The 26255-nt window shown below is 36.7% G+C and overlaps 1 protein-coding gene across 1 annotated transcript in view; it reads right to left on the bottom strand.

Annotated features, from left to right (window-relative positions):
* LOC131078558 (phytanoyl-CoA dioxygenase) overlaps window positions 1–20402 on the bottom strand; it is an 83510-nt gene extending 63108 nt beyond the window's left edge. The window contains exons 1-3 of the mRNA XM_058016283.2: window positions 20178–20402; window positions 19926–20045; window positions 19639–19821 (exon numbers count right to left, since the gene is read on the bottom strand). Coding sequence (XP_057872266.2) covers window positions 19639–19821; window positions 19926–19983 — 241 coding nt within the window. The 5' untranslated portion in view covers window positions 19984–20045; window positions 20178–20402. The remainder of the gene's footprint in view (window positions 1–19638; window positions 19822–19925; window positions 20046–20177) is intronic.
* Between the last annotated feature and the right edge of the window lie 5853 nt (window positions 20403–26255).

Consider the following 26255-nt stretch of genomic DNA (forward strand, 5'->3'; position numbering starts at 1 on the left):
AAACTTTGTCCTAAGGAAGACTTTCAAAGATGACCCTAACCTAGAGCACCTGCTGACTCCCCCTAGCTCAAGCAGAGCCTGCTCTCTTAGTGATCCCTCTGGCAACACTCAGCACGCAAAGGCTAATAGACAAAACCCTAAAAGACCTAGAAACAAACCCTAGAAAGCAAAATGTAGGGGTCCCCATTTACAATGGGGCGATGTGTGAATACGTCACAACAGTTCTCTACTCATGGATAAGCACCAGTGGTCGTTGTGTTTGCTGCTTTACAAGGGGCCTTACGTACTTTCTGGGAAAGTTTGTTCTTGCAACTACTTCTCAATGAGGGAACTGAATTCTCCTAATACTAACTGATGTTTCAAAAAGGCAAAAGATAAGGGTTTTAAGGAGGCTATACTAAACTAGTCCTAGGAATGACTAAATGAGGATTGGTCTTGATAAAACTCTACCAATTTTAGTATTGCCAAAAGATTACAACTCTACTAGAATTGGTGCCATCTTCTAAGGGGATTCAATGATTTTCTAATCATCGATGGGATAGATACTATCACTAAGATACATATCAATATCTTCAACAATGACTGAACTCTTAAACAATCTTAATATCTCCAGTTGACCACACAAGGCGTGCTTACAATCAGTAAGAAGCTAGTGGTTTGGGCTGAGTTTTATCAAGGATCAAACACAACATTCGTCCTTCAATCTAATTCTAAAACTTAAGTACCATCTCTATTAAGAGTGATTCAAGAAGATAAACAAACATGAAGATAGCCACAAGGATTGCAATAAAACACCATAACTTCAATATTTTATTGATCTCATAGCAAAATAAAACAACAATTGTTTAACTTTCTCTCTTCACTACTTTCTCTGCTGCTAACAATTTTAATCTTATTTCTCTTTTCTCTGACTCTAACTCTCTAACTCCTTAAAATGAATTGAGTGAGGGCTTATATAGCACTCTCAAATACAATGAACAGCCTGGATCTAAAGAAGATCAAAGGCTGAGATTTTGACACCTAAACCCTAATTAGGGTTTATTACAAAAAGAACCCCATTAAGATAAACATTATCAATCCATAGCCAATAGAGATTGGCACAAATAATGAGGAAACATAGCCCAATGGGAATAAAGTTGCCACATCATTTTACAACAACTTCTCATCTAGAATTTTGTTCCTTTTCTATGTTGTTTTCTGGCAAATTCAATGAATCTGGACGTAATCCCCTCGATCTCAGCAATGGGAATCTCATGCAGGTTCTTCATTCATTCTTCCAAGTGCAGGACTTGATCAAAAGCTGCAAGAAGGGTCATCTCCCATCCAGGCTCTAGCTCTTTTGTCTTTTCGATCAAGAACATAGTAGCATACATCTGATCTCGCTGCTTTTCTGTGACCATGTTCTCCTCTTTGCAAAAAATAATCTTGATCTTGTCTTCCAATTCTTGGACATCTACATCTATCTCGATATCTATCCTTCTGTCAAGGATTGTACACAATACATCAAACACCTTATCTTGAATAGGGTGGATAGTGCCTTCAACTCGGTTGCATTTGTTATTGATGTCTTCGAAAAGAACTTCCTTCATTTGGAGCAAAGTTGACCATTGCAGAAGGTTATGGGTTCCTCCCTCCATTATCTTTTCTTGTGCTAAAATCTGCCTTGACTTCCTTCTTATCACTTGTAAGACCGAGATGACAATGTCTCTAGTGTGAAGGAATGCATCCACAGTTATCAATAGATTATGAATGATCTCAAGGACTTAAATAGCCCGATGAACTGCCTTCATCATTCTTGTTACAAATTCAATGGCTACCTTGTAAGATTCATCAATCCATGAACTCATGAGTTGGGCTAAGTTCTTCATCCTTTCTGCCTCATTTATTGATTCAGGAGGAAGTGAATGCAAAGGTGATGGATCATGTCACCTTAATGGTTGATTAAGGTGGCTAAAATAATTCCTCCAAGCACTAACCTCCCTTTCTAGCTTCTTATTCTTTTCCATTTCTTCTTTGAGTTTGTCATTAAGTGCTCTTACTGAATCAGTTGCTTCTTCCATGGCCTACTCGGAAGTAAGTGGACCAAGATCGAATGTCTCTAAATCATATTCTTTTGCCATAATCTCATCCTCATACTTGTCCACTCCACTACTGGTGTGGCTACCTGTATCTTCCTAGATCCTGCATCATCTCTAATTACCTTTGACATCTTTGTAGCCTTCTTTTTTTCAATCTCTTCTTGGGAATTTCCTATGAGACTTTCCAAATCAAATACTTGTTCGTCCTCCTCAACTACAACTACCCTCGTTAGTCTTTCTTTCAGCCAATCTGGAATGGAAGACTTTCTTTCCCTTACCTGTATCTCCTTAGGCAGAGGTCTATCGTCTCTGCAAGGAGATGTTGCTTCATCATCATTCTTTTCTTCTTGTTGTTCATTAGCACCAACATGGAGAGATTGACTTGATGAGTGCTGAGGTGTTCGTCCCTTGCCTTGTTTATTATTCTGCACCATGGATTCCATACACTCATCAATTTCATACACTATCTCTCTTTGATCTTCTCCTTGACTTATCTCTTTTTCATGTCTAGAAGACGTACTCAGTGGACGATCAGGATTCACCTTTTGTTTCTTCTTGGAAGGTTCTCTCTTCTCAAGTCCTTTTCTCTTCGACCCTTTGGAATGAGAAGTGGTCTCACTCACACTTGCTTCCCCTTCTTTTGTTCTTGTTTCTAAGGTGAATGTCATGGCTATATTCTGCTCCTTTAATTTTTTATGTTATACGTCCACCCATCTGCGAGTGCAATTTAAAACAGGATCCATCAATGCTCTTAGGTCTGCAACTTCTTGCTCATTCCAATCTATCTTTACTTCTTTATCTTCCTTCTCATAGGACGATTGGAGATATCTACCACTGTCCTAGGCTTGATCGGCTACTCTATAAACCTTACATTTCCGGGTAAGATCCAAGGGTAATCTAGAATGCATCTTTCTTTTCACCTCTACATCATCCTGGACATTCATCCAGAAGTCCTCCACTTGAAACTCATGTTTGTACTTCTTCCCAACTGTCTCTTCCATATGACCATGAGGATCGAAATTCTCTCTTGAGGCAAAGGATGTGAATGAATACAGAGATAATTCCTTTTCTGCATCCTCTGTGGCTTGAGAATTAGGACACACTTCAATTGAATTTCCCAGTAAAATGGGTACGGGGATACCATTTCCATGCTTATGTCTTGATGCTTTAGCATAAGCAGCCAACTGTCTAGTCACTTCCAGTAATATTATTCTATCTGTAGGATACCTTGGCAACATATAGGGAGGTGAAGGACTTCCATGGACCCTGATGTAGGTGAATTTTGGAAATTGGATGAACCATGCACCATGTTTCTTCACGAGCTCCTGTGCCTCGGTAGACAGTCGATGGTGAAGCCCTCCTTGCAATGTCCTAGTGATATACATCGTGAAGGTGTCATTGACTAGCTTGTAGTCATTCCTTGGCGGATGATGCAATTGAACATAAGAATCACATGCTCTTATTTCTCTGGGTCCTCTCCCAACAACTCCTTTGTGTGGTAGCCCTGCATACTCAAAACTTCTTACTAAGGAATATATGACATATGAACTCATGTGGAATGACTTAGTAGGGACTAACCTCCTCAATTGCACATCTAGGTTGTTGCTAATGATTCTAACCCAACTAAGCATTCCTTTTCCTTGGACGATCACTTGAATAAAGAAAAACATCCACTTGTCGAAGAAGAAGGCCTGAGAGGCACCTATAACCCGATTGAGCATGGTTATCAAGTCCCTAAATTCTTCTTGGAAATCAATTCTATGTGGCGTATTAGGTATCTTGTTCAAGCGAGGCCTACTCTTGAGTAACCAATTCTTATTGATGAAGTTCAGACAGGTATCAGGATCATCTTCGTAGATGGACCTAGCTCCTTCCAAGCTCTTGTAGATCATATCTCTCGGCTCCGAGAGATGAAAAGTTTCACTTATAGCTTCTTCTGAAAGATAGGCTAGGACAGTTCCATCCTCGACTACGATCGTCCTTGAATGTGAATCATAATGCTTGGCACATTCGATCATTAGCTCGTGACATCTAACTACAAGAGGGAAGCCTGCGGCCTTCATGATGCAACTCTCAATTATCTTCTTGGCTACGGGTGATGGCTTGCCGATGTAGGGTGCTTTTCGAAACTTCTTCACATTGAAGTTTTCTAGATTGGTGTCTCCGATATTGCTCCATTTGGACACGATCCTAGTCTCCAAATCATCGTTCTTTTGATCTTCTTTGATGAGAGCCTGTCAGGTAGTGGATCCACTTGCCTTTGGGGTCGTCATTTGATACCTACAAAAAGAGGCTTAAGTTAGGTTTAAGTATAATACCCAAGATAGGAGATTTGAAACCTTTAAAGAAATTATTAGATTACAATTTGAAAATAGAGTGATAAACCCTTAAAATTATGAATTTTCAAATTGATATCACCTATGAATCAAACCAGATTATTGAAGTTATTGAAGACTTAACTTCAAAAACGATTGATATAGAAATTTGAATGAGATCTTCAATATACTTTCAAAAATCTGATTGTACATACCTTCTCCTTGATTTCTAGCTATCAACTTGAAAAGATGGATAAAAAAATGAAGATTTGTGCTGGATGAAAGGTCTTTGATCTACACTTCCTATTCGCCCTTGATGATTTAGCCTTTAATCAGCCTTCCTCAATCAGCAATTCGCCCATACCTGCTGCAATTCACTCCTCTAATTCTGCTCCTCAAATTCGCTTTAGGAAAAATGAATGAATGAAGATTTCAAAATACATCTTCCTTTATAGGGCGCTTTCACCATTTTACCAATAGGCCGACTTGCATAAATGCACAAATAAAATAAAATAAAATTTCCTCCAAGCTGGCCAACTTAGCAATAAAGCTAAAAAAAATGTTCTTGGGCACCAAAGGATAATTTTTTTAATTTAAGGCTTAAAAATCAATTTACCCATTTTGATAGGTGTCTAATTCAGGCGGATTTGCATTACTCACACAAATGAGGTTTGATTAGCAATCAATGAGAGGGAAATTGTGTCTTGAATATGGTTTGATTTGCGAATTTCTCAAGAGGGTATAGGTAAGCCTAGAAGATGCTAGAGTTTCTTCAAAGTTTTATGAAGGCACACTTAGTCTTCATAATCAATAGAATGTTCATGATGCGAGAAACTTCATCTTTCCATACCTTCACAAGATTGATTTTTCATTACTTCATGCTCTTGTCATCATGACCTTGCAACTTGCCTTTTGCCTAGCTCAATCAAGGTGAAAAATAGGCATTTCAAAGGATTTCGCCCTGGACCCTTTGGAAGGGTCAGGAGCGATTTCCATGATTAGGTCTCAATTGCCTCACTCCGAATTGCTCTTCAAGGTAAGCATATGTTAGTTTTAGCTCTTCAAAGCCTAGGGATTCATTTTTTAGCTTCCATCATGGGTGAATTAGGTGATCATGAGAATTTCGCTCTGGACCCTTTGGAAGGGTCAGGAGCGAAATTCATCCCTTAGCTCAAAATTCATACTTCTTGAACTCAAGACTTACTCAAATGCAAGCTTGTGGCAATCTCCAAGTCTAATCCACCTTGATCACTGTCCTGGCTTAACAAAAACTTGGAGGAAACATGATATTTTGTGAATTTCGCTCTAGACCCTTTGGAAGGGTCAGAAGCGAAATTCAAGTTTTAGGCTTGATCCTTCATTTCTTTTACTTCAATTCATCTTGCAAGGCTAAATAACATCATTCCATCCTCAACCACACCCTAGGAATCAAAGTCTTGGCCTCACACAAGGAGAAAATAGTTGATTTGAAGAATTTCGCTCTGGACCCTTTGGAAGGGTCAGGAGTGAAATTCATTGCTTGCTTGTCTTCTCTTACTTAGCTCCATTCTTTTCACTTTGTTTCCCCTTGACTCCCTCATTTGGATCCATTTCTCAACCTGACAACATTTGCTTGATCCCCAAAAAGCCTGAAAGGGAAAATTCACTCAAAATCATGGCTAGGGACAGGACCTATCTAGGATTTCGCTCTGGACCCTTTGGAAGGGTCAGGAGCGAAATCCTTATCCTAGTCTAAAATCTACATCTCTGGTGGCCAAAATCCATTCAAGGGCAATCCTAAGGGCTTATCTCACCTTGGTCTAGGCTTGGCTTGGCACAAATTTTGGAAGATAGGATGGGTTTTAGGATTTTCGCTCTGCACCCTTTGGAAGGGTCAGGAGCGAAATCCTTGTTTTAGGACAAATTCTACCATGCCTCTCACTTCAACTCACCTCAAAGGTCAAGGAAACTTTGCTTCATTCTTCCCTAAGCCATAAGAACCAAAATTTTGACTTCATTTGCAAGGAAAATAGGTGATCTTAGGAATTTCGCTCTGGACCCTTTGGAAGGGTCAGGAGCGAAATTCTTGGTTTTGCTCAATTCCTTCAAATTCATTGATTATTAGCAACTCAAAGTCATTCCTAAGGACATATCCAATCCTAATTCATCTTGGTCCACACTTGTCTTGGCGTAAAATTGAGAGAAAAGAGAGGTTTTGGGGAATTTCACTCTGGACCCTTTGGAAGGGTCAGGAGCGAAATTTTCATTCTAGGATTGATATTTCATCTTTTCAACTCCAATCTTCTCTGGAAGGCAAAAATACATCACTGTCCTTGCATCCACGCCATAAGAACCAAGGTCTTGACCTTATCTAAGGAGAAAATGGGTGTTTTCAAGAATTTCGTTCTGGACCCTTTGGAAGGGTCAGGAGCGAAATTCAAGTTTTAAGCTAAAATTCTTCATCTCCTCCACCTTTAGTCACTCCCTAAGGCGAAAAACATGTCAAACACTTCCAAACATGCCTTAGAAACTAAGAACTTGGTCTCAGCAAGGAAGAAATTGAGGTCTATGGGGATTTTCGCTCTGGACCCTTTGGAAGGGTCAGGAGCGAAAACCATGTTCTTGGTTGGTCTCCCACTTCCTTCATCAAATCCTCCTTCAAACTTGATTTAATTCAGGCTCCTTTCATCTTACTTAAGTGAATATACCATCAAATTAGCTCAAGACAAGGTCATTTCATCATTTTAGGAAATAGGGGGTCAAACTGAGAATTTCGCTATGGTCAGGAGCGAAATTCTCAGTTTGACCCCCTATTTTGCCTAAAATGATGAAATGACCTTGTCTTGAGCTAAAGGGTCAAGAGCGAAATTCTCCTTCTAGGTTGATTTCCACCACTTCATCACCTCAAATCTCCTCTCAAAGACAAATGTGCATCAAAGCCTTCCCATCACGCCTCAGAAGTCAACAAACTTGGTCATATCAAAGAGCAAAGTGGAGGAAAAGTGGATTTCGCTATGGACCCTTTGGAAGGGTCAGGAGCGAAATCCATGTCTTAGGTCAAAATCTTCATCTTTTAATGCTTCCAACCACCTTTCAAGGCAAGAACATACCGATCCACCCTCTAACATGCCTTAGAAACCAATGCCTATCTAAAACAAGGAAGGAAATGAGAGTTATAAGGATTTTCGCTCTGGACCCTTTGGAAGGGTCAGGAGCGAAATCCTCTTTCCAGGTTGATTTGCACTTCATTCATCCAATTCTTCCTCAAAACGTAATCAATTCAACTTCCTTTCACCCCAATCAAGGCAATCCACCATCAAAACTAGCTCCAGACAAGGCTAACCTAGGTCTCAAGGCAAAAAAGGAAGGTCAAATGGAGGATTTCGCTCTAGACCCTTTGGAAGGCTCAGGAGCGAAATCCATGTTTTAGGTTGATTTCACACTCCATTGTCTCAATTCACCCTCAAACTTGATCAAATTCACCTCTCCTTATCACCATCAAGTCGATTTGTCACTTACTTAGCTCAAAACAAGGTCTTTCCAATGTCCTAGGCAAAAATAGAGGGTCAAATGAGGATTTCGCTCTGGACCCTTTGGAAGGGTCAGGAGCGAAATTCCTATTTTGGGTTGATTTTGACTACTCCATCGCCTCAATCCAATTTTCAAAGGCAAGAACACATCAATGTCTCTCCAATCATGCTTAAAAGTCAACAAATTTGGTCATAACAAGGGGTAAAATAGAGGAAATGTGAATTTCGCTCTGGACCCTTTGGAAGGGTCAAGAGCAAAATTCATATTTTGAGCACCTTTCACCCTTCCTTCCTGCTTTTCATGCTTTGGACATAACTTCTCAAGCCTCCTTCAATCATCATCAAGTGAATTTGCTCATCAAATTGGCATTTAGTTCAAGATTTTGTGAAGAAATAGGGTTATACAAGAATTTCGCTCTGGACCCTTTGGAAGGGTCAAGAGCGAAATTCACCCTTAGGCTCAAATTTTGACTTCATCTCCCATATTTCTTCATCCAAACGAGTGTTTTGTCCTCAATAATGCCTAGGAATGAGTTAGTTCTAAGTTTGGATCAAAGTAGAATGTCCTCTGGACCCTTTGGAAGGGCCAGGAGCGAAATCCCTGATTCTAGGCCTGATTCACTTTGGAATTAACTTGACTTTGCCCTAGACTCAACCCTTGGTGCATATCCTTCCACATCCTTGCCAATTTGCTCAACAATTCTTGAAATCGCCTCCTGAATCTTCCTTTGGCCACTGGCTCTGCCTAATCGACTCTGACTTGACGGAAGACAAGACTTTGACATGAAAACCAACAATCCTGACCTACCTTGACTTGGGACTTTTATCTCTTTTGCACAATTTATCCATCTTCAATCTCCTGAAATGTAAGACCCCTCTAAGATAACCCTAGGGTTCAAGACGGGCAACAAACGACTTCCCCAATTCCAGATTACATTTAGCTTTTGAAAGAAACCCTAGGATGAGCTCTTTGAGAGAAACCCTAATCTATTCAGCCCAGGCGACCACTAACTCACTCAAAACACCTAGCAAGCAGAGAAAACCCTAGCTAAGGGAAAGAAAAACCCAAGAGAAAGAGGGGGTCCCCATCCTGATGGGGCGATGTGTGAAATGGTCACAATAGTCTCCAAACTACCAACCTGTTTCAATTGTGCCAACTCCCTAAAGTACATCTCTGGATCCTTGCGATCGAATCTCTCTATCAACCTGTCAGTGAACTCCGCATTGGTGGTGATGTGATTGTGACCGAGCGTGACTAATCCATGATACCACCATTCATGAGCAGCACCCTCCTAATGCAATGTGGCGAACCTGATAGCATCCTCTTCAGGCATCGGTCTTAGTGACAAATAGTTATCTAACTTCTACACCCAAGCTCTTGCTGTACTTTTGTCACTACCATCAAAATATGGCATAGTAATCTTCCCAAGAGTGTGTTGGTAGTCAGTCCGCACCAGAGTGTGGTAATCATTCCTTCCTCCATTTCTCCTATTCCGCTGGTTCATGAATTGATCGAAAGACCACATATCCCTCAAGTCAGGAGGCAAAGTGGTATACTCCAAATATTCTTGTTGAGCTTCATCTACATAAGGTACAGGGGCAACAACCTATGGTTGTTCTTCACGTGGAGTGAAGGTGGGAAAAAGTGGTCTCGTCACCGATCCTCTAGTGTAGGCATCACACTGATTGGTAGACCTGTCTCTTCCTTCCACTTCATTGCGGCTACCACTTCCACTGTCTTCCCCTAAATTACTTGTTCGATTTTGTTCAGGTTGCTGATGTATTTGATCCATTTTCCCTAGCAACCGGGACATCATGTCGATCATGGTGTTGAACTTTCGTTCGATTCTTGCATCTTTATCCTCATTTGCCATGTTAGGAGCGGCCTTGTCTTTTTCTTTCTCTCTCCATGCCTCTAAAAAAGTGTCAACTTCAAGTACCTGTGGAATGTTGTATTGCTGCCTTCGTTGTTCCTTGGTGTAGTACCTTATTTCTGTAATGTCCCCGTTTTCGTGAGCATCAGAGTTCGAGGGATTAGCCTATTATTTGGACTCTCGTAGGCTAACATTCGGGATAGAGAGTCTCCGTGGCAGTTCCACTTCTTCAGTTGAGTCTTGGTTTCAGTTCCAAGGCCTTTGCAGTTAGTGTATAGGCTTAGTTGAGGGACTTACTGTTTATAGTAAGTCAATCTAGTAGTTGTGATATTTTTAGTCAGGGCACCTCAACACATGGGGGTTATTCAGTGTTGATCCCAGCTTCTAACGGCAAAAAGACTGAATATTGAGGGAGATATTAATATTTTAGTGGTGAAGTTATTTAATTAACTTATATGGATATTAAGTCATAAAGTGACTTTATTAAAATTATAAGCCACTTAAAAATTATAAAGTGACTTTATAAAAAATTAAAAGGTCACTTAAAATATTAAAAGTGATTTTAAATCATTTAAATGTAAAAGTGCATCCAAGATGAATTTAAACTATTGAAAAGTGATTTAAATACATTTAATGTATTTAAAATTGCATTTGGGCGTACTTTCTTGGAATTTGTGCTTTTGGGGATATAAGGGAAAAAGAGCAATTCAAACTCCATTATTGATTATTTGACATTGCTTGTATTTTCTCTGTGGATTGTCTGAGACAAGGGTTTCAGAGGGTTTTCTATTGAAGAACGTTCATTCTTCATGGATCTGTGATTCTAAGGCTGTGAAAGATTAGCTGAATTATTGCAAACTGAGAGGGCTTCACACAGAAGTTTTCAGGTGCTTCATCAGAGGTTATTTGTGTTAGTTATTTGCAGATTTGGAATAAGGAAGGAAGCAATACAATTTAGAAGCCTCATTAGCAGCATTCTTTCAGTTCAATAACCAGCCGTACAGGATTCATTGCTGGCCGTACCAATTTGGTTGGCGCGTGGAGCTCCAAAAAAGAGGCGTTTTGCTTGGGAGGCTGGAACGCCTACCCAAAGTGCATTCTAAATGCACAATTCCCAACGCCTAGTCCTTGAAAGCTATTCTACCTACTTTCTAGCTCAGAGAAATCATTTCCTAGACTTGTACGACCTTTTTTGTCAATTTCCCAGTTTTGGCTAGCAAACACCAAATTTCTTCATTTAAAATAAGCTAAGGACCCACGGGTATACAATTAGCAGTAGGGTTTATTGTAGTAGGTATCTTATTCATAATATAGTTGCAGTTGCTCTCAATTTTATTTCTATTTGGTTTTATGTGCAATCCTTGCCTAGCAAGTGTTATTTTATGCTTTAAAATTGTTCAAAAACCTTGAAAACCCAAAAACACAACAACAATAGTATTTCAGGAGGGTTAGAACCAGCAGGGTTCTTACAATTTCTCTTTCACTCATCAATCACAGGATGGCAGGATCTTGGCACTGATACCATTGAAATATCCCCTGTCCTAATTATGATTGGAAACAATGAATATTTGCTGTCCAAGTTGCGTGTTATGCAGTTCTGAAGTTTGTGTGTTACGCTGACAGAGTTTTCAGATTGAAATGAAGACCATCTTACATGAACATTTCATTAAAAATCAATTCTATATGACTCTTCTAAATCGATAGATGACTAGAAACGCTTAAGCAACATTCTATGGAAGATATTTATAAGTCTAAGCCATCAAAACCATGTCCTACAGCAGACTGACATTATGACAAACACTTGGTATACATCTTCAGACAAATGCAAATGTAGATGCAAATCCAAACCCCTCTCTCCTTTATTTCATTTGGTTATTCAAAATCATTACATAGGCAACAAAGTGATCACTATAAAGACTGTTCTTATGGACCTTTTTCAGACAGTCTGAAGACAAAATGACAGTCCTAATCTTGGCATTCAATACTGAAAATTACAATGAAATTTTATTAGCAAATGAACCTAGCAAAGACACCTTGAAGAAGCAAGCAATATCATGATCTACGATGCCTCCAACGAGTCAATTCGTCCACCTTTACAGATCGCCCCTGCTGCTGCTATTAAGGTCTGATATATTCATGTATGACAGCTTGCAAGACCTCCAATCCTCTCCTAAAAAGATCGCCCTTTCTCCTTAAGCCTAGCGCTATCCTTATTGATGAAGTTCGAAGTCAAATTGAAGAGTTATAAGCCAAGTCGAGGGTGCACCACATACAGGTTCGATTCTGATTCTGAACTGATATGAGGTCGATATTCCCACAAAACCTTCTCTAATTGACACCAAAGACATCGCCCTTGCCTTCTAATGGAATCGGTGACTTCAAACTTAGCTTTGGTTGCCTCAATGATGAAAGATGAACAAAATCGTGGGTGTAGAGTCTGAGATCGATTTTATTATCAGACCTGCAAATAGACCAATTCTTCATGCATTTCAACCTCTAATCATTTACTCATAATATCGCCCATTAGTCTCAAGGAAAGCTGATGCATAAAGAGCACTCAATCTGAAACATCTGAAGACGCCATGTATCTTCCATCCACCATGAAAGGTTCAGCAAACTCATTAAGCAAAATTAGGAAGACTGAGGTGTCTCCCTCTCAAAAGCAACCCCTCGGAAAATCTCTCGCTTCCTCAGTTATGCCAACCATCGGGAGTTTTCGTTCCCAAATGATTATCTGCAAAAAACCCTTCGGCTCCACAAGTCTACACAAGAAGAGATACTCAACAACTGATGCCCAACAATGAATCACCTCCCTCTATTTATTTCTTTCTTATCCAGTCATACGATTCCTTCTAGAAGATCTCTTCTTATCGGGTAGGTACACTTTATTTTTATTTTATTACACATTAATTTAATTGCACTTTATAAAATATTATTATATTATAATCAAAGTGCACACGTCTCACAATACGTGTAATCTCCTTATTTTGCCATAAACCCAATAGACATGAAATGTGAAGCCATGAATCACTGCAACTCGACCCCCTATTCAATCCTCTTGGCCTACGAGGGCTGGATGATAGGCCAATCCCGTGAAACTCTGAGGACTAATGAGAAGGGGACATTACACCAACCATAAAGGATAATGTTTGATATCAGAAATTTGGGTTGTTGTGGCTTCCAAAAAATTATTTCCATATGGATGTTATATCCCAATTAGCTGCTTACTCATCACAAACAATACGATTCAACCTTTCATAATCCATCTAAAAGTATTCTTTAGAAGAAAAGGGAAGGACTTCAAACAACTTCCCATCTTCTGCAGCCTCAACAAAGAAGCATGGTCTAACTCTAAGCTCTCAAGTACAAGTAATTTAGACTCTGAGCCAGGAAATCTTAGTGGTATTACTTAAGTCTAGTTTATTTTTACTCAATATTCCCCACTAGTTCGAGGCAAAATTCTTTGCAAAGTCTTGGAAACTTGGGAACTAACACTTAATAGCCTTAGTTTTGTATTGCCTCTAGGAAACTGGAATTATTCTATCATCTTATAAAGTTTCCTGGCATTAAAAAGAGTTAAAGTTTCTGCAGCTATTCATGTATTTTACTAAAAAAGTTTATACATTCTGAACAAATTCATTGTACTGTAATGTATTACTAAATTTTTAATTATAAATCACATTATATTTTATATCTAACTCACACATGTGTACACAGATACACACACATGCCCACCCACCACTTGCCCCCGCCCCCCTGCACACACACACACACACCTGCAAGTCCACATGCAGAGACACCCAAACGCATTTTGATTGGGAATGCCAATTCTCAAACAAAAGAGGATACAACCACCAGACATGGCAAAGAAAGATGTCAATGGGAGATGGGAACTAGATAGGGGATGCTAATTCTTCACAAATGAAGCAACGATTTACACCAAACATGAACAGGTTTGGGAGTTGCAGATATTGGATTGGGTATGCTAATTCTATAAATGAGGGATATGGGTTACCAGAAACACCAAAAAAGAAATATCAAAATATTAAAACTATAAATTTCAGAAGACTAAAAAACATTACAAGACTACTAGATTGAATAATCAACATTACATTATAGGGAAATATAGATTGTTATTTTTCGGGTCATAGTGATGCCACAAGCCCAATTTTGTGCAGGGGACAAAGAGATTTCTTCCCATTTACCTTATTTATAAACAAATTTTATGTCTCCTGATTTCAATCTCCTGAACAAGCTCAGAAGCATGTAATGTTTTTTAATATTCATTATGGCAGATGGATGCTTATAAGGTACTAGTTGAATTCAGATGTATTGAGATTCAAACAAAATCGTAAATATGAATAAAATATTGTACCCCTTGTTTTCAAACTCGTGACCAAGTTTAGATGTGTGTATTGTGAGAAAAATATCAATCGTGTTATGGTAGATGGACAGAACACCAGTTAAATTCACATGAACTGTGATTTAAGCAGAATTGCAAGCGATAAGAATAATATTTCTAATTTTCTACCCCTTATTCCAACCTTGTGACCAAGCTCCAAAGTATCTATTGGTAATTTTAAAGATATTCACTTGCTTTATAGTAGATGGACAGAGTACCTATTGAGTTGATATGAACTGAAAATTAAGATTGTAAGTAATAACAACAAAATTAAAGGGTTGTGGTGAAGTGACAAATAAGAAATTGCGAGTGATATGAATAAAAATAAAAAGTCAAAAGAGTTGTGGTGTAATGGTAAAGAAATTGCATGAGATAACCACACCAGAATTCAAATCACCACATAGCAATACAAGTATTGTGCTGGTAATAATTCCAAATTCCAATTACAGTTACATTCCAAGAAGCACTCTAGGCACAGATGTTCTTGTAGCCTTTGAAATCAAAGAAAACAAATACAAATAAAGAGAAATCATATATGTTATCACTTACCCTTAGCACAAAAATCCCAAAAAATACGAACAAAAATAAATATGATTGTTCTGACCTTTTCCGAATGGTATGAGCTCAAGAGGTAATCACAAATGCTTTCATAGTGGAGATCTGAATTCAAATCCCTAATAGATATGTTACAAGCTTAACTATACAAAATGTTGAAGGTTGAATTTTGTGAATCGGGTAAACATCAATGCAGAAGTAAAAGTTGAATGTAAAACAATGTTTTGTGGGCATGTATCAAAAGAAGGATGGTTGATCAAAGAAAGAGAAATACTATCACAGATTCATATTCACACTTATATCGTAGCAATAAGAGATAATAGTTGCACAAGTGATAATGAGATGTCTAATTATTTCTTCGCTCTTAGAGATGCATTATTTGAAGCCTATTGCTCTAAAAGAGGTGAAGGGACCCAATTTTCTCAAAGACCACCACTATCAGATGATGTATGGAAAAGTTCACTACTAGAAGATGATTTTTTCTTAAAATGTATACTTTGATAATGATCTAATGCTTGAAGATTTAGACCTTGACAAGTTGTCAAATGGAGGCTCACTTAATGAAAATGATGATGAGATGTTTCCACTGTGAGGTGTACAATTGATACCCCTTGTATAGCCAAAAAGTCAAGAACAGTGATGGAAAAAAAATTTCAGTAGCTTCAACATTTCCTTAAGGATCATACTTGTATTGAGTTCAATGTTACATATGTCAAAGTGACAATTTAAGAGGATCAAATCAAACATTTAGTGATTGCTATTCCTATAAATCTGCTATAGCTGTAGGAACTTACTAGATACCTTCAATAGAAGGCTCGATATCTCCACCTACTAGAGAGGTTTTTCCTTATGGAAGAAGACCATCTGGAACTAATATATATCAATAATTTCATGCTAGATTTTTCATTGTATCATCATTCCTATGATCCTATTCACCTGAACCTTGGCTCTTTATAAGAGTTTTGCAAAGGTTTTCAGGATATGTACTATCATGATTGAATTCTCAACCCATGTGGAGAGGCTGCTACATTTCCTAGCATGTAAATGGTTTCATGTAAACCATTTTGTTTCCCTTTGTTGTCTCCCGTAACAGTGCTTTACTTTTTTATTCTAGATTATTTTTTATTGTGTACCATTTTATCTCCTCTTACTATGATGTGACATCATGTTTTCTCCTTGGGTAGGTGATTCAATAATGTTAGTCTTTAGGTGATTTAGGAATATTCTAGCTCTATTGCTCAACTAATAAAGCAACAATCTACTAAAAAATTGGATTATGCAGTTCTCTTATGCCTTAGTCAATTGTTGTACCCATACAAAAGAAATTGTATTGTGTCAAATTCTAAAGCTAAAATTTGTTATCTTCGTCAAAGTGCAAGTCATGACCAAGTTACGTCCAATTTGTTTTGTCTTGTTGTTTTTGTGGTTATTTTTCGAATGTTCATAGGATTATGGAATGAGGCCCTTGCCAATATTTGTCATGGCCAAGGAAATTTTTTAATGGAGAAATTTCCCGAGGCTAAGGTCAATAATGCACCTAATATAGGAAGGATTCCTAAAATCAATAAAAAAATTCTTAACACTAAAGGGGGCACCAAATATTATAACATGCACCTCATGATGGCATGTTCAATTTCAAGATTCAAAGCGTGTGTTTGAGGAGTAAGTGTGGACCTAAAAAGAGAAAAATAGAAAGACCATTGTCAAGTCTACATGAGGTTGCGTGGCATGCCCTTCTATGCGAAGCTTGATTAAAAGCAAGAAGGGAAATGTTTAGGCGTACGTCAAAGGAGGAAATTCAAATTCACATCAAAAGTGTAAAGATCTTTCCTAGCATGTGCCTAAGAGAAGAAGCACCTCTCATTAAAGGATTACACAATAAGAATAGGAATGTGTACAAGGCAAAATGCAAAATGAATAAGTATTTGTGTTGGCACACCAAGAAGAAAAGCATGGGGTAAATCATATTTGTCTTAAGTCTAAGCCAAAGGGGTGGACCTAGTTGTGCTCACCAATTCAAAGGGGAAATCCAAATTTAAAAAATAGACTTAAAATTTGTTTATACAAGTGCACACCTACTAGTCTAGGGCAAACCTGTAAAAAGCAGAAACAAATTTTCAATTCAAAAATTTGGATATCTATTCATAAGTCCGCACCTGGTGCTAAGGTGCACAGCTCGCAAAGGAAAATTTGTAGTTCAAAAACACCATCTCAATCAGCACAAACCTAAGGGACAAAGACAAGCAAATTGAAAAATGGTAGTCTTGTTTTAAGGTGCCCAATTTGGGTGCTAGGCCACACCTCATCAAAGGAGGATTCATTTTCAAATTCAAAAGATCAAAACACAATTATCAAGTGTGCATCTAGGTTTTTGGTGCTCACCTCACCAAGGTAGCTTTCAAATCCAGTTAGCAAGTGAACATCTAGGATGTACGTGCACACCTTACCAAATGGATATTACAAATTTCAAATATTATTTTAACTTATGTTCATAGGTGCACACTTGCTGAGAAAGTGCAAAAATGTACAAAAGAAAACAAAAGTGCTAGTTCAACGTTTGATTTGTGGTGTGTTTCTGCACCTATAAAGTAAAAGTGTGAACTTATCAAAGAGATTCAAAACGTCAAAGTGGATTTCCAAGGTTTTCTAGATATCTTCAAAGGGCTAGCCATGATTAGATGAAAAGCCACTAATCATCAAAGTCATCAAGAGCCTCCTATTCTAAAGTCTATTTTTAGCCATGGTAAAAAATACCTTGTAATAATTTTAGTGGTCACCATTTACAAGTTCTGTTTAACCAAAGCTAATTATAACCCACTCTTTTTTTCGTGTTCCCTATTTTTAGATGGCACTGTTTACAACCTAAGCTATTTTTAACGTGACAAGTTTTTTGAGGAGTCAACTATATTTAAATAATCTGTCTTTAGATCTCTTTTCATATGGGTGATTGAAACTTAAATGAGAGTTAATAATACTTTGATCCATCAATCTAAATAGTGGTTGCAAGGTTTTAGAATAAAATTTAATGGATAGGATATTTTATAATAACGATTGCATGCAATGCAATCGAGTTATTCCTACAGAAAAAGTAGCAATTAGCTTTTTGTTTATTTTTGTGCAATAATTTTATAAACATTATAAATGGCATTTGCTCTTAGATTTCCAATGGTAATTCTCACACCTGCATAGTGGTAAAATTGTTCAGTATTAATATTGATCCAAAATTTAGTGCTCACTCAATTGAATTCATTATGCATATTTTGCTTTCAAATTGCTAATGAAACGTTTTGTTATGTGTGCTAAAGTAGATTAAATTGCATTTAGTGAGTTTACAAGCTTTCTATTGCAGAGTTGTTCAAAGTTGAAAATTGTGGCTCTGTACTAATCCCTTAAAATTAATTTACCACAGTGTTATGTCCTTATCTGTCTTAGCCTATTCAATCTTTATGTGTACTTGCAGTGCTCAAACTCTGTTTTTTGTTAAATAATATGTCTATAGTCCTAAGATTTATTTTTCGTCATAGAGTATAAAAATCTTGCACCTTGAGTTGAAGAGTGTCTAAATCTTTTGCCCTAGGTGAATCCAAAAAGTCACACATTTAGTTTTATTCAGCATGAGTATCAACCAACATAGAAAAACATTGCAAAGATTGCAAATAATCATTACATATTGTTCATATTAGGTTAGTTTTGATTTTACAAGAAGCATCCCCTTCTAATTCAAAGAGCGGTTCAACTACAAATCTATTTAGTTTTTTGTTGAACTAAAAGGTGCAAATTAAAACGATAACACTACATCTAATTCTAGGTGTAAACACTGAAAATGTTTTAAGTGTTGAATACTATTAACTACTACGTCCAATTCTTGGTATGCGTTGAATTTTGAATAAGATGAACATGTAGAAATGTTGAATATTGAATTATGTAAACTACGACATTAGGTTTTAGGTGTGACACACCCCAATGGATGAAACTAGAGGCAAGCCATGTTGAATGTTGAATCAAGTATAAATATAGAAAATGATGAATGTTGAATCTCGTTAACTATTTCATCCAATTTTAGGTGTGGCATACCACAACATACAAGGCAAGGTGCAAATCCTACATGAAACTAAATCCAATTTTGGGTGTGGTATACCCTAATGGACGAAGCCAAGTGCAAGTTCTAGGTGAAACTAAATCAATTCTAGTGTGCCTTACTCCAAAAAGAAACGCTAGGTACAAGTCATGTTGAATTTAAATTAGGTGTAAATGTGCAAAATGTATTTATTGAATCCTCTAAACAACTACGTTATATTCTAGGTGTAGCATACCCTGAGTGAAGCTACATCCAATTTTGTTTGTGGTATACCCCAAAAAACAATGTCAAGTGTAAATCCTAAGTGAAACTAAATCCAATTGCTAGTGTAACATACTCCAATGAATGAGGGCAGGTGCAAGTTTTGAGAGCAAATTACATATAATTCTGGTTATGGGAGGTTTGGGTGAAACTACATCCAATTCTAGGCATAGCATACCCAATGACGAGGACAAGTGCAAATCCTAAGTGAAACTAAAAAAATTACGTGTGTGGAGTACCCAAACAGATGAGAGGTTATATGTAATTACTGGATGAAACTACATCCAATTCTGGGATTGGCATAGGGCAATGGACCAGGCCAAGTGCAAGTCATGCTGATTGTTGGATTAAGTGTAAATGTACAAAATCAAAATGCTAAATGTTGAATCCTGTAAACTACCATATCCAATTATGATTATAGCTTACCCAACAGACGAGGCCCAATGCAAGTCCTGAATCAATTTTAACAGAAAAACACCCCTTGGTTTTGACACCTTAGTTGCTGGACACCCGACAAACAGAAATTGCCAAAAAGAAAAAACTGCAGCGGGAGATACTTATCTGACCTTCAAAGAAGAATGAGATTTTTTCTGCACTCTCGTAGAAATGGTTGGCCGTTAGTTCTTGCTGGTTTTTGGATGAAAAAATCGAAGAATCTGACGGGTCAAACGCCTCCAACAATTCCCTCATCCGCTGCATCATTTGTCCGCATTCTTCAGGGTTTGCAAACCCTTCAATCACCAAATATCCTAAAGAATACAAAATATAAATTAGCTATGAAACAGTGAATTTCATCTGAGCATATAAATATTGAGCTGAATTTTTTTTATTTTGAAGAATGGAATTTACAAACCTTTTGAGTTGAAATACTGCAGTTGCTCTGCAGTGAGACTTCCTTGAATGTTATTCATGCTTTTTTTTTCCTCTACTGTTCTCTCTTCTCTAATATTTATTTTAATTCTGGCTTCCAACCCTGTCGGATATTTCCAGAGTATGATTGATTTCCAACCAGCTGGTTTATGGAGACTATTTCACCAAATTCAAGATTTCAACAAATGATCGAGAAATAAATAATTAACGTATCAATGCAATACAATTGTTTTACCGGGCACCGTCTGAATCAGATCGGATTAATTCAGGTCAATGTTTTCCCTTGGGAACAATCATATTTTATTTAAATGTCAAATTTGTCTTTCAAACGCAAGTGCTTGGTTGGTAATCCTCCTTTAGATTATATTGCTCATGTAAGCAGAAACGTCTATCATGTTTGCTTGACCGCCTCATTGTGTAAGCTCTTATCCCCCGCTTGGAGAGGAAGAACAAAATCTTGAAGGAGGGTGGTTATTAATTGAAGATTTATTGTTGTAACGGTTCAAATTGTATATTTATGATTTGGGTTGGTTTTCATTAGGGTATCTTAAATATTATAATTAGTTTAGAAGTGGTGTCTTGGTAGGATTTAATAATTAGTTTAAAATTGGTATATTTTTATTAAAGTTGGTTGATAATAGCATTATGTTTTGATTTGTTGTTTTTCAGATTTAGAGATTGAGCTTAATTTTTATTAGATCTACTATTCATCATCTTGAATCAAATTTGTAAATGTTTTTTTATATTAAAAGCAGTCAAAACAAGGGGGTTGTCCCAGATACAGATAAGAAAATAGTGGTTAGCCAACTGTCAACAGAGAAGCAATAAAATCACAGCCTCTTAAACTTTCCTCTATCAAAAACTTTAAACATGCTATGCATATTAACCGAGTATATAAAAGTCTTAATTAAAATATACCACGCATGGCAAAAGATAGTTAAGTCCAAGCATAACCAGAAACCGTAACTATAAGCCGACAGACCATTAAAGCCATTCAAAAAACCAGAAACCCAAACCATAGAAAACACAGCTATTTCATTTTGCCATGGCTCCTTTTGGGGAGGAGCTTCCTTGCCCATTCCTTGGTGAGAAATTTAAAGAAGTCCTTGTAGTCCTCATCCTCCTTTCCTTTACCTTTGAGTGTACTTTCCTGCAAAAGACAAAGGGTGGTCGTCGAGTTGTGCATTACATTCGGAGCAAACCTAGAGATGTCCTACAGCTTGTTCTCAATGGCCTCCATTCTGCTAGTAATTTCTTGCAGATTTTCAAACATGTCATCCACTTTCTTTTCCAAGTCCGCCAGTTTGTCATATGCTTCCTCCTTGATGTTGCTCACTTCCTCCACCACCATCATCTTATCAAACCTGAGAGTAGGGGATGAAGAGTTTGCCCGAGATTTGGGGTTGGCATCCGGGCTCATGGAATTTTTTGGACTCTCAGAAACATGGGTGGAGCTAGCAGAGTGGGGGGTCGAGGTGGACTAAAACGGGGCCACATTGTCAAAGTGGATGGAATTCCCAGTTTCATGGGATGAGGAGGGGTCCCTTAAGGATTTCTCAGGGGGTTTAGATGTCAATCTCATAGAGCGGCGGGGAGTGTTAGCTTCATTCGTAATCTCCACATTAGAGTCAATTTCTTATATTCTCACTTTCTTGAGGGGTTTAGCATCCTCTGAATGGCGCTTTTATTCTTCTTACTAGAGGAGCCAAGTTCGGGCAACCGAGGAGGGCTTATGTCAGGTTTATCAGCAGCTATGGCCAGAGATTGGCTTTCAGGCGCATTCTGGACAAAAAACGTGTGAGGGGGGCATAGGGCCAAGTGGAAATTGTAAAGGTGGAGGATAAGGCCTTGGTGGAGAATAGTGAAGTCCTTGTCTTTCTTCTTGGCTTCTGCAATATCTCTCACATTAGAATACATAGAGTGCAGCAGAAAAAAAGGAATGGAGATAAGATCTTTATTCCTAAGATGGTTAAGGAAAGGAAGGTGATAGTAGTAGAAGACCCTATACTGTCCTTCACGGGTGAAAATTTCATGATGATGTAGCAGACCTCATCCCAAGGTGACGGAAGCTCTTCCCGATTGAAGCCGCCAGCGCTCTTCATAGGGTTCTCCCCATCACGGAAATGTTAACTTGATTTCGATCATTTATATAATTACAGATTTAAACCCCAAACTTTTAGAATTTAATTCAAGTTGGGTCTTGTAAAGTCCCTACTGTTATTCATTATGAGTCAATGTAGCACACATTTGTGTTTGTTTGTGTATTGTATTGCAATTAATGACATTCTCATTTATTTTGAGATCTATGGCATATCAATAAATTTTAAAATTTGAGAATAACATCTAAGACAAATAACTTAGAGAATCTATTATATATTGCTTGCTTGTGACATCACTTAGGCGCAATTATTTTGTGTCTTTGTTAAGAATTACTTTTTATTTGGTAAAGTTAAATTCCTTTTTCTTTTTACTTGTAATAATATTCTTAAAGAATCTATGCAAGTCCTTTGTCTCATTTGAGTTCTTACAACTCATTTTATTTATTCCAAATATGTGGAATATTAGATTTCCTCTTTATGAGGATTGTCACACTTTGCACACATATAAGATGTTAGATGACAAGCTTCGATTGGAGTTACATTTGCAACTCTACTCTCACCTCCATATAATTGAGGTGCCTCTCTTATTTCTTTATTGTACATTTTTATGCTTAGCGCTCTCTCTCTCTCTTTCTCTCTTTGTAAATTCTTTAGGCTTTATGCCATTTACATAATATTAGGGGTTTTTACTTTACTTTTTCCCCTTACAAAACTTGTGTCTCTTTCTTGAATCTTGGTGTGCTTCCTCTTGGTCTTTGGCTTCTCAACTTAATGGTAACATTTACTTTCAAACAATTCCTCGTATATTAGTTTATTTCAAGTTTTCCATGCTATTTTCCTTTCATGGTATCAGAGCAAGTTCTACTAATCTTTTTATGAGCTTGTATTATTGAAGGGTTGCCATTTTTTTTTGGAGCACTCACCATTGAAGACTCTCTTGAGAGAAAAGAAGAGCTTTTCATTTGAATTTTTAATATTTTTTATTTTTTGTGTGTGCAAGGATCTCTAATTGTGTTTTTAGTTTTTAGATCTAGAATATTTAATTTAAACTTGTTCGTTAAATTTGCATGCATTAAAATCTATTTAAAAAAAAAATTGCTAAACAAGTATTTTTTACTTAATATTTCTTGCATGCAAAACTAAAAAGCATTTTTTGTTTGCTCTATCTCTATATCTCTCTTAAAATAAAAAATCAGTTGTTCAATTTGTAAGTTTCAATTTTGTTAAAAAATCTAATTTAAATCTATTAATAGTTTCAATACTTATCAAGATTTTATTCCTAACATCTTTGTATTATTGTAAGATTAAGTTATTAGTATTCTTTGCAATTTCCCATCTTTATCACTTTGTTTTTATTATAATCTTAATCTTAATTTAGTTTCAACCTTCGTATTAGCACATTTGTGTATCTATTAATTTGGATCTATTAATTATTAGTGACATAATATTGCAAGTTTTTAAAAAAAACCTATCTCTTCTAGTTTATTTTATTTTCATTGTAATAAAGTTACCTTTCATAGCTTTTATACTCTTTGCTTTATATTTTTTCCTATCAATGGCAATTCACGCTTCAATTCATGTTGTGCCCATTTGGAGGCTAACATTTTATTTTGTTAAACCTCAAATCTCCTAATACTCTTGCATAAGATTTTAGCTTTTATCCATCACTGTTTTGAGTTTTGGAAAGCCTCTTTTCTTCCACTTGGTCTTGCATGTGCCTTCTCTCATCTAAGTTGGATGTTGCATCATAGTCTTGCAATCCATAATAATAGTGCACTTATGTTGCTTTATTCTCTTTGTATTGCTCAATCTTTTCATTGTAGTTTGTGACACCCTTTCTTCTTGTTAGCTTCTATCATCTCTCTTTTTTTTCCTATGGTTTGCTTATTTTATGTTTCTTTCTATTACACTTGTTGTTTGGTATCTCATGCTCAACCCTTCCACGCAACCATCCATAGTTTATTCATAGCCCACTCTGTGAAAACATTGTCTTTCCTTCCTCCACTAATTTCACTACAATTAACTGCCCATTTTAGTTTTTTGGGGGTTGCAACAGTTTGTAACTTCTTTATTTTCAATCATTTCATTTTTTTATCATTTTATTTTAAGTTTAAAATTTTCTTTAGTTTTTAAAAGAAAAGGTTTTAATATATATATATATATATATATATATATATTGAACTTGATCTTAAGTTCTCAAAGTATTATATGTATAGTTATCATTTTAAGTTATAGCAGTTTTTAAATTTTGTTCATTCATTGGTTAAACTAATTAAAGAAAAGAAATAATGAATGCAATAATAACTTGCCTTATATATATATATATATATTGAACTTGATCTTAAGTTCTCAAAGTATTATATGTATAGTTATCATTTTAAGTTATAGCAGTTTTTAAATTTTTGTTTAGAACTTTAATTAGTTTCTGCAAAAGACAAGTTATTATTGCATTCATTATTTCTTTTCTTTAATTAGTTTAACCAATGAATGAACAAAATTAAAAAATTTCAACAAAAATTCTATTGTCAAAATCTAATTTTTATTTTATATAATTATAATAATACCAATTTTTTTTATTCTTATTGATTTGTGTAAGTAAAAAATTCAATTTCCTAATAAAAATAGACATTATTATGGAGCAGGTACATCATTTAGTGCACAGCTAATTTGCTTGTGTTTATTACAATCTGTCAGATATGTATAAACAAAGCACAAGCAATGTTGGGGACTAAATTAAATCGCCTAATGCACCACTAATTTGAGCAACTGTAAGGATTGGACATATGCATTTATGTATGGTAATCAATTGTCTTAGGAAGAAATAGCATTTTGAGAATGGTATTTAGCTTGTTCTACTTCACCTCATTTATCCTGGAATTGGCATATTTGAAAACTATAATTACTATATATACAAACTATACTTTATATTGTCTAACATTTACTTATTTTGTATTTTAAAAAAACCTATTCTTTCATGTGACCTTTGTCTTAAGACTTATCTAAATTTCATGTGATCATTAGATGTTGAAATAATCTCTACCACATCTTTAATTAACATAATTTTTTAAATTTGTTTCCATTTGTTTGTTATGGATAAAAATATAATTAATCTATATTTGAGAGGAAGACACAAGATAAATACATAAAATTAAGACATTTTAGCCCATTAATGAGCTTTCTAAGGTTAATCCTACTCAAAATTCAGAAAGCATTGTATCGTGGAAACCTCTGATCAGAGTTGGATTAAAATTAATTTGATGTTACTTAACTAGGGTCCTTCAAGCACAGGTTGTATTACTCTAGATGAAAAAGGAATTCTAGTTGCTAAATCTTTGTTGGGGTTCAAATAATGTTACAGAAGCTAACTTTAACCATCCAGTTGGCGGGTAATTTGAGGATAACCGACCTCCACCTAGAAGGTGATTCACAGATTGTTATCCATGCTATTCTTGAGAGCAAAGCTGAGAATTGGAAAATTGACAGAGATATTCAATCTATTAAAGATACTGTCTAAACATGTTTTTAGAACTTCAGGGTGTCCCATATCAAGAGAGATGGAAATCAGGATGCGGATGCATGGGCTAACCAAGCATTTAACATTCAGGAAGGCAAGACTCCACGTGACCGAATTCATACCACCCCTACATCCTTTCCTCATCTGGAGTTCTAATTGTAACAAGGAAGTGAGACGCGCCTCGGCTCAAGTCGGTAGAGGCCAGGCAACTCAAGTGAGAATTCAAAAAATGGGGTCTAGGCAATGAACGATCTCCTTCTGCTCTCTGCGCCTCTTCATCACGATGCAAATGGGGTAGACCAAAGGGCACAAAGAAGAAGTTTGGCTGGTCCCTCTGGATTGGTTTTCCTCCAGAGCCGCATATGGAAGTAGAGCAGCTGAGGACAAAGCTCGTGCTAGGGGAGGCTACTCATAATAAAGGCAAGGCGACTATGATCTCCAAATGACCTGAAATTTTAATTACAGGCTGTTTTTTTGACATCCTAGTTTTGAACAAATCGACTGTATAAGTTAGCACAATATCTCTGTAATTACACCGAAGGTGTTCCTTATGACAAAGAGAACCTTCATTTGTAAATCGGATGGCCTTAAACTCTTTAGAAGCGTGCAAGACGATAGAGTAGATCGTGTCCGCTCATCAATTTTTTCATTTTCGATCGAGGGGTTTTCCACTTCTCTTTTCCGTCTCCGTTTGATCTCT

This window comes from Cryptomeria japonica, chromosome 8 (genome assembly GCF_030272615.1).
Source record: "Cryptomeria japonica chromosome 8, Sugi_1.0, whole genome shotgun sequence".
NCBI classification, from domain to species: Eukaryota; Viridiplantae; Streptophyta; class Pinopsida; order Cupressales; family Cupressaceae; genus Cryptomeria; species Cryptomeria japonica.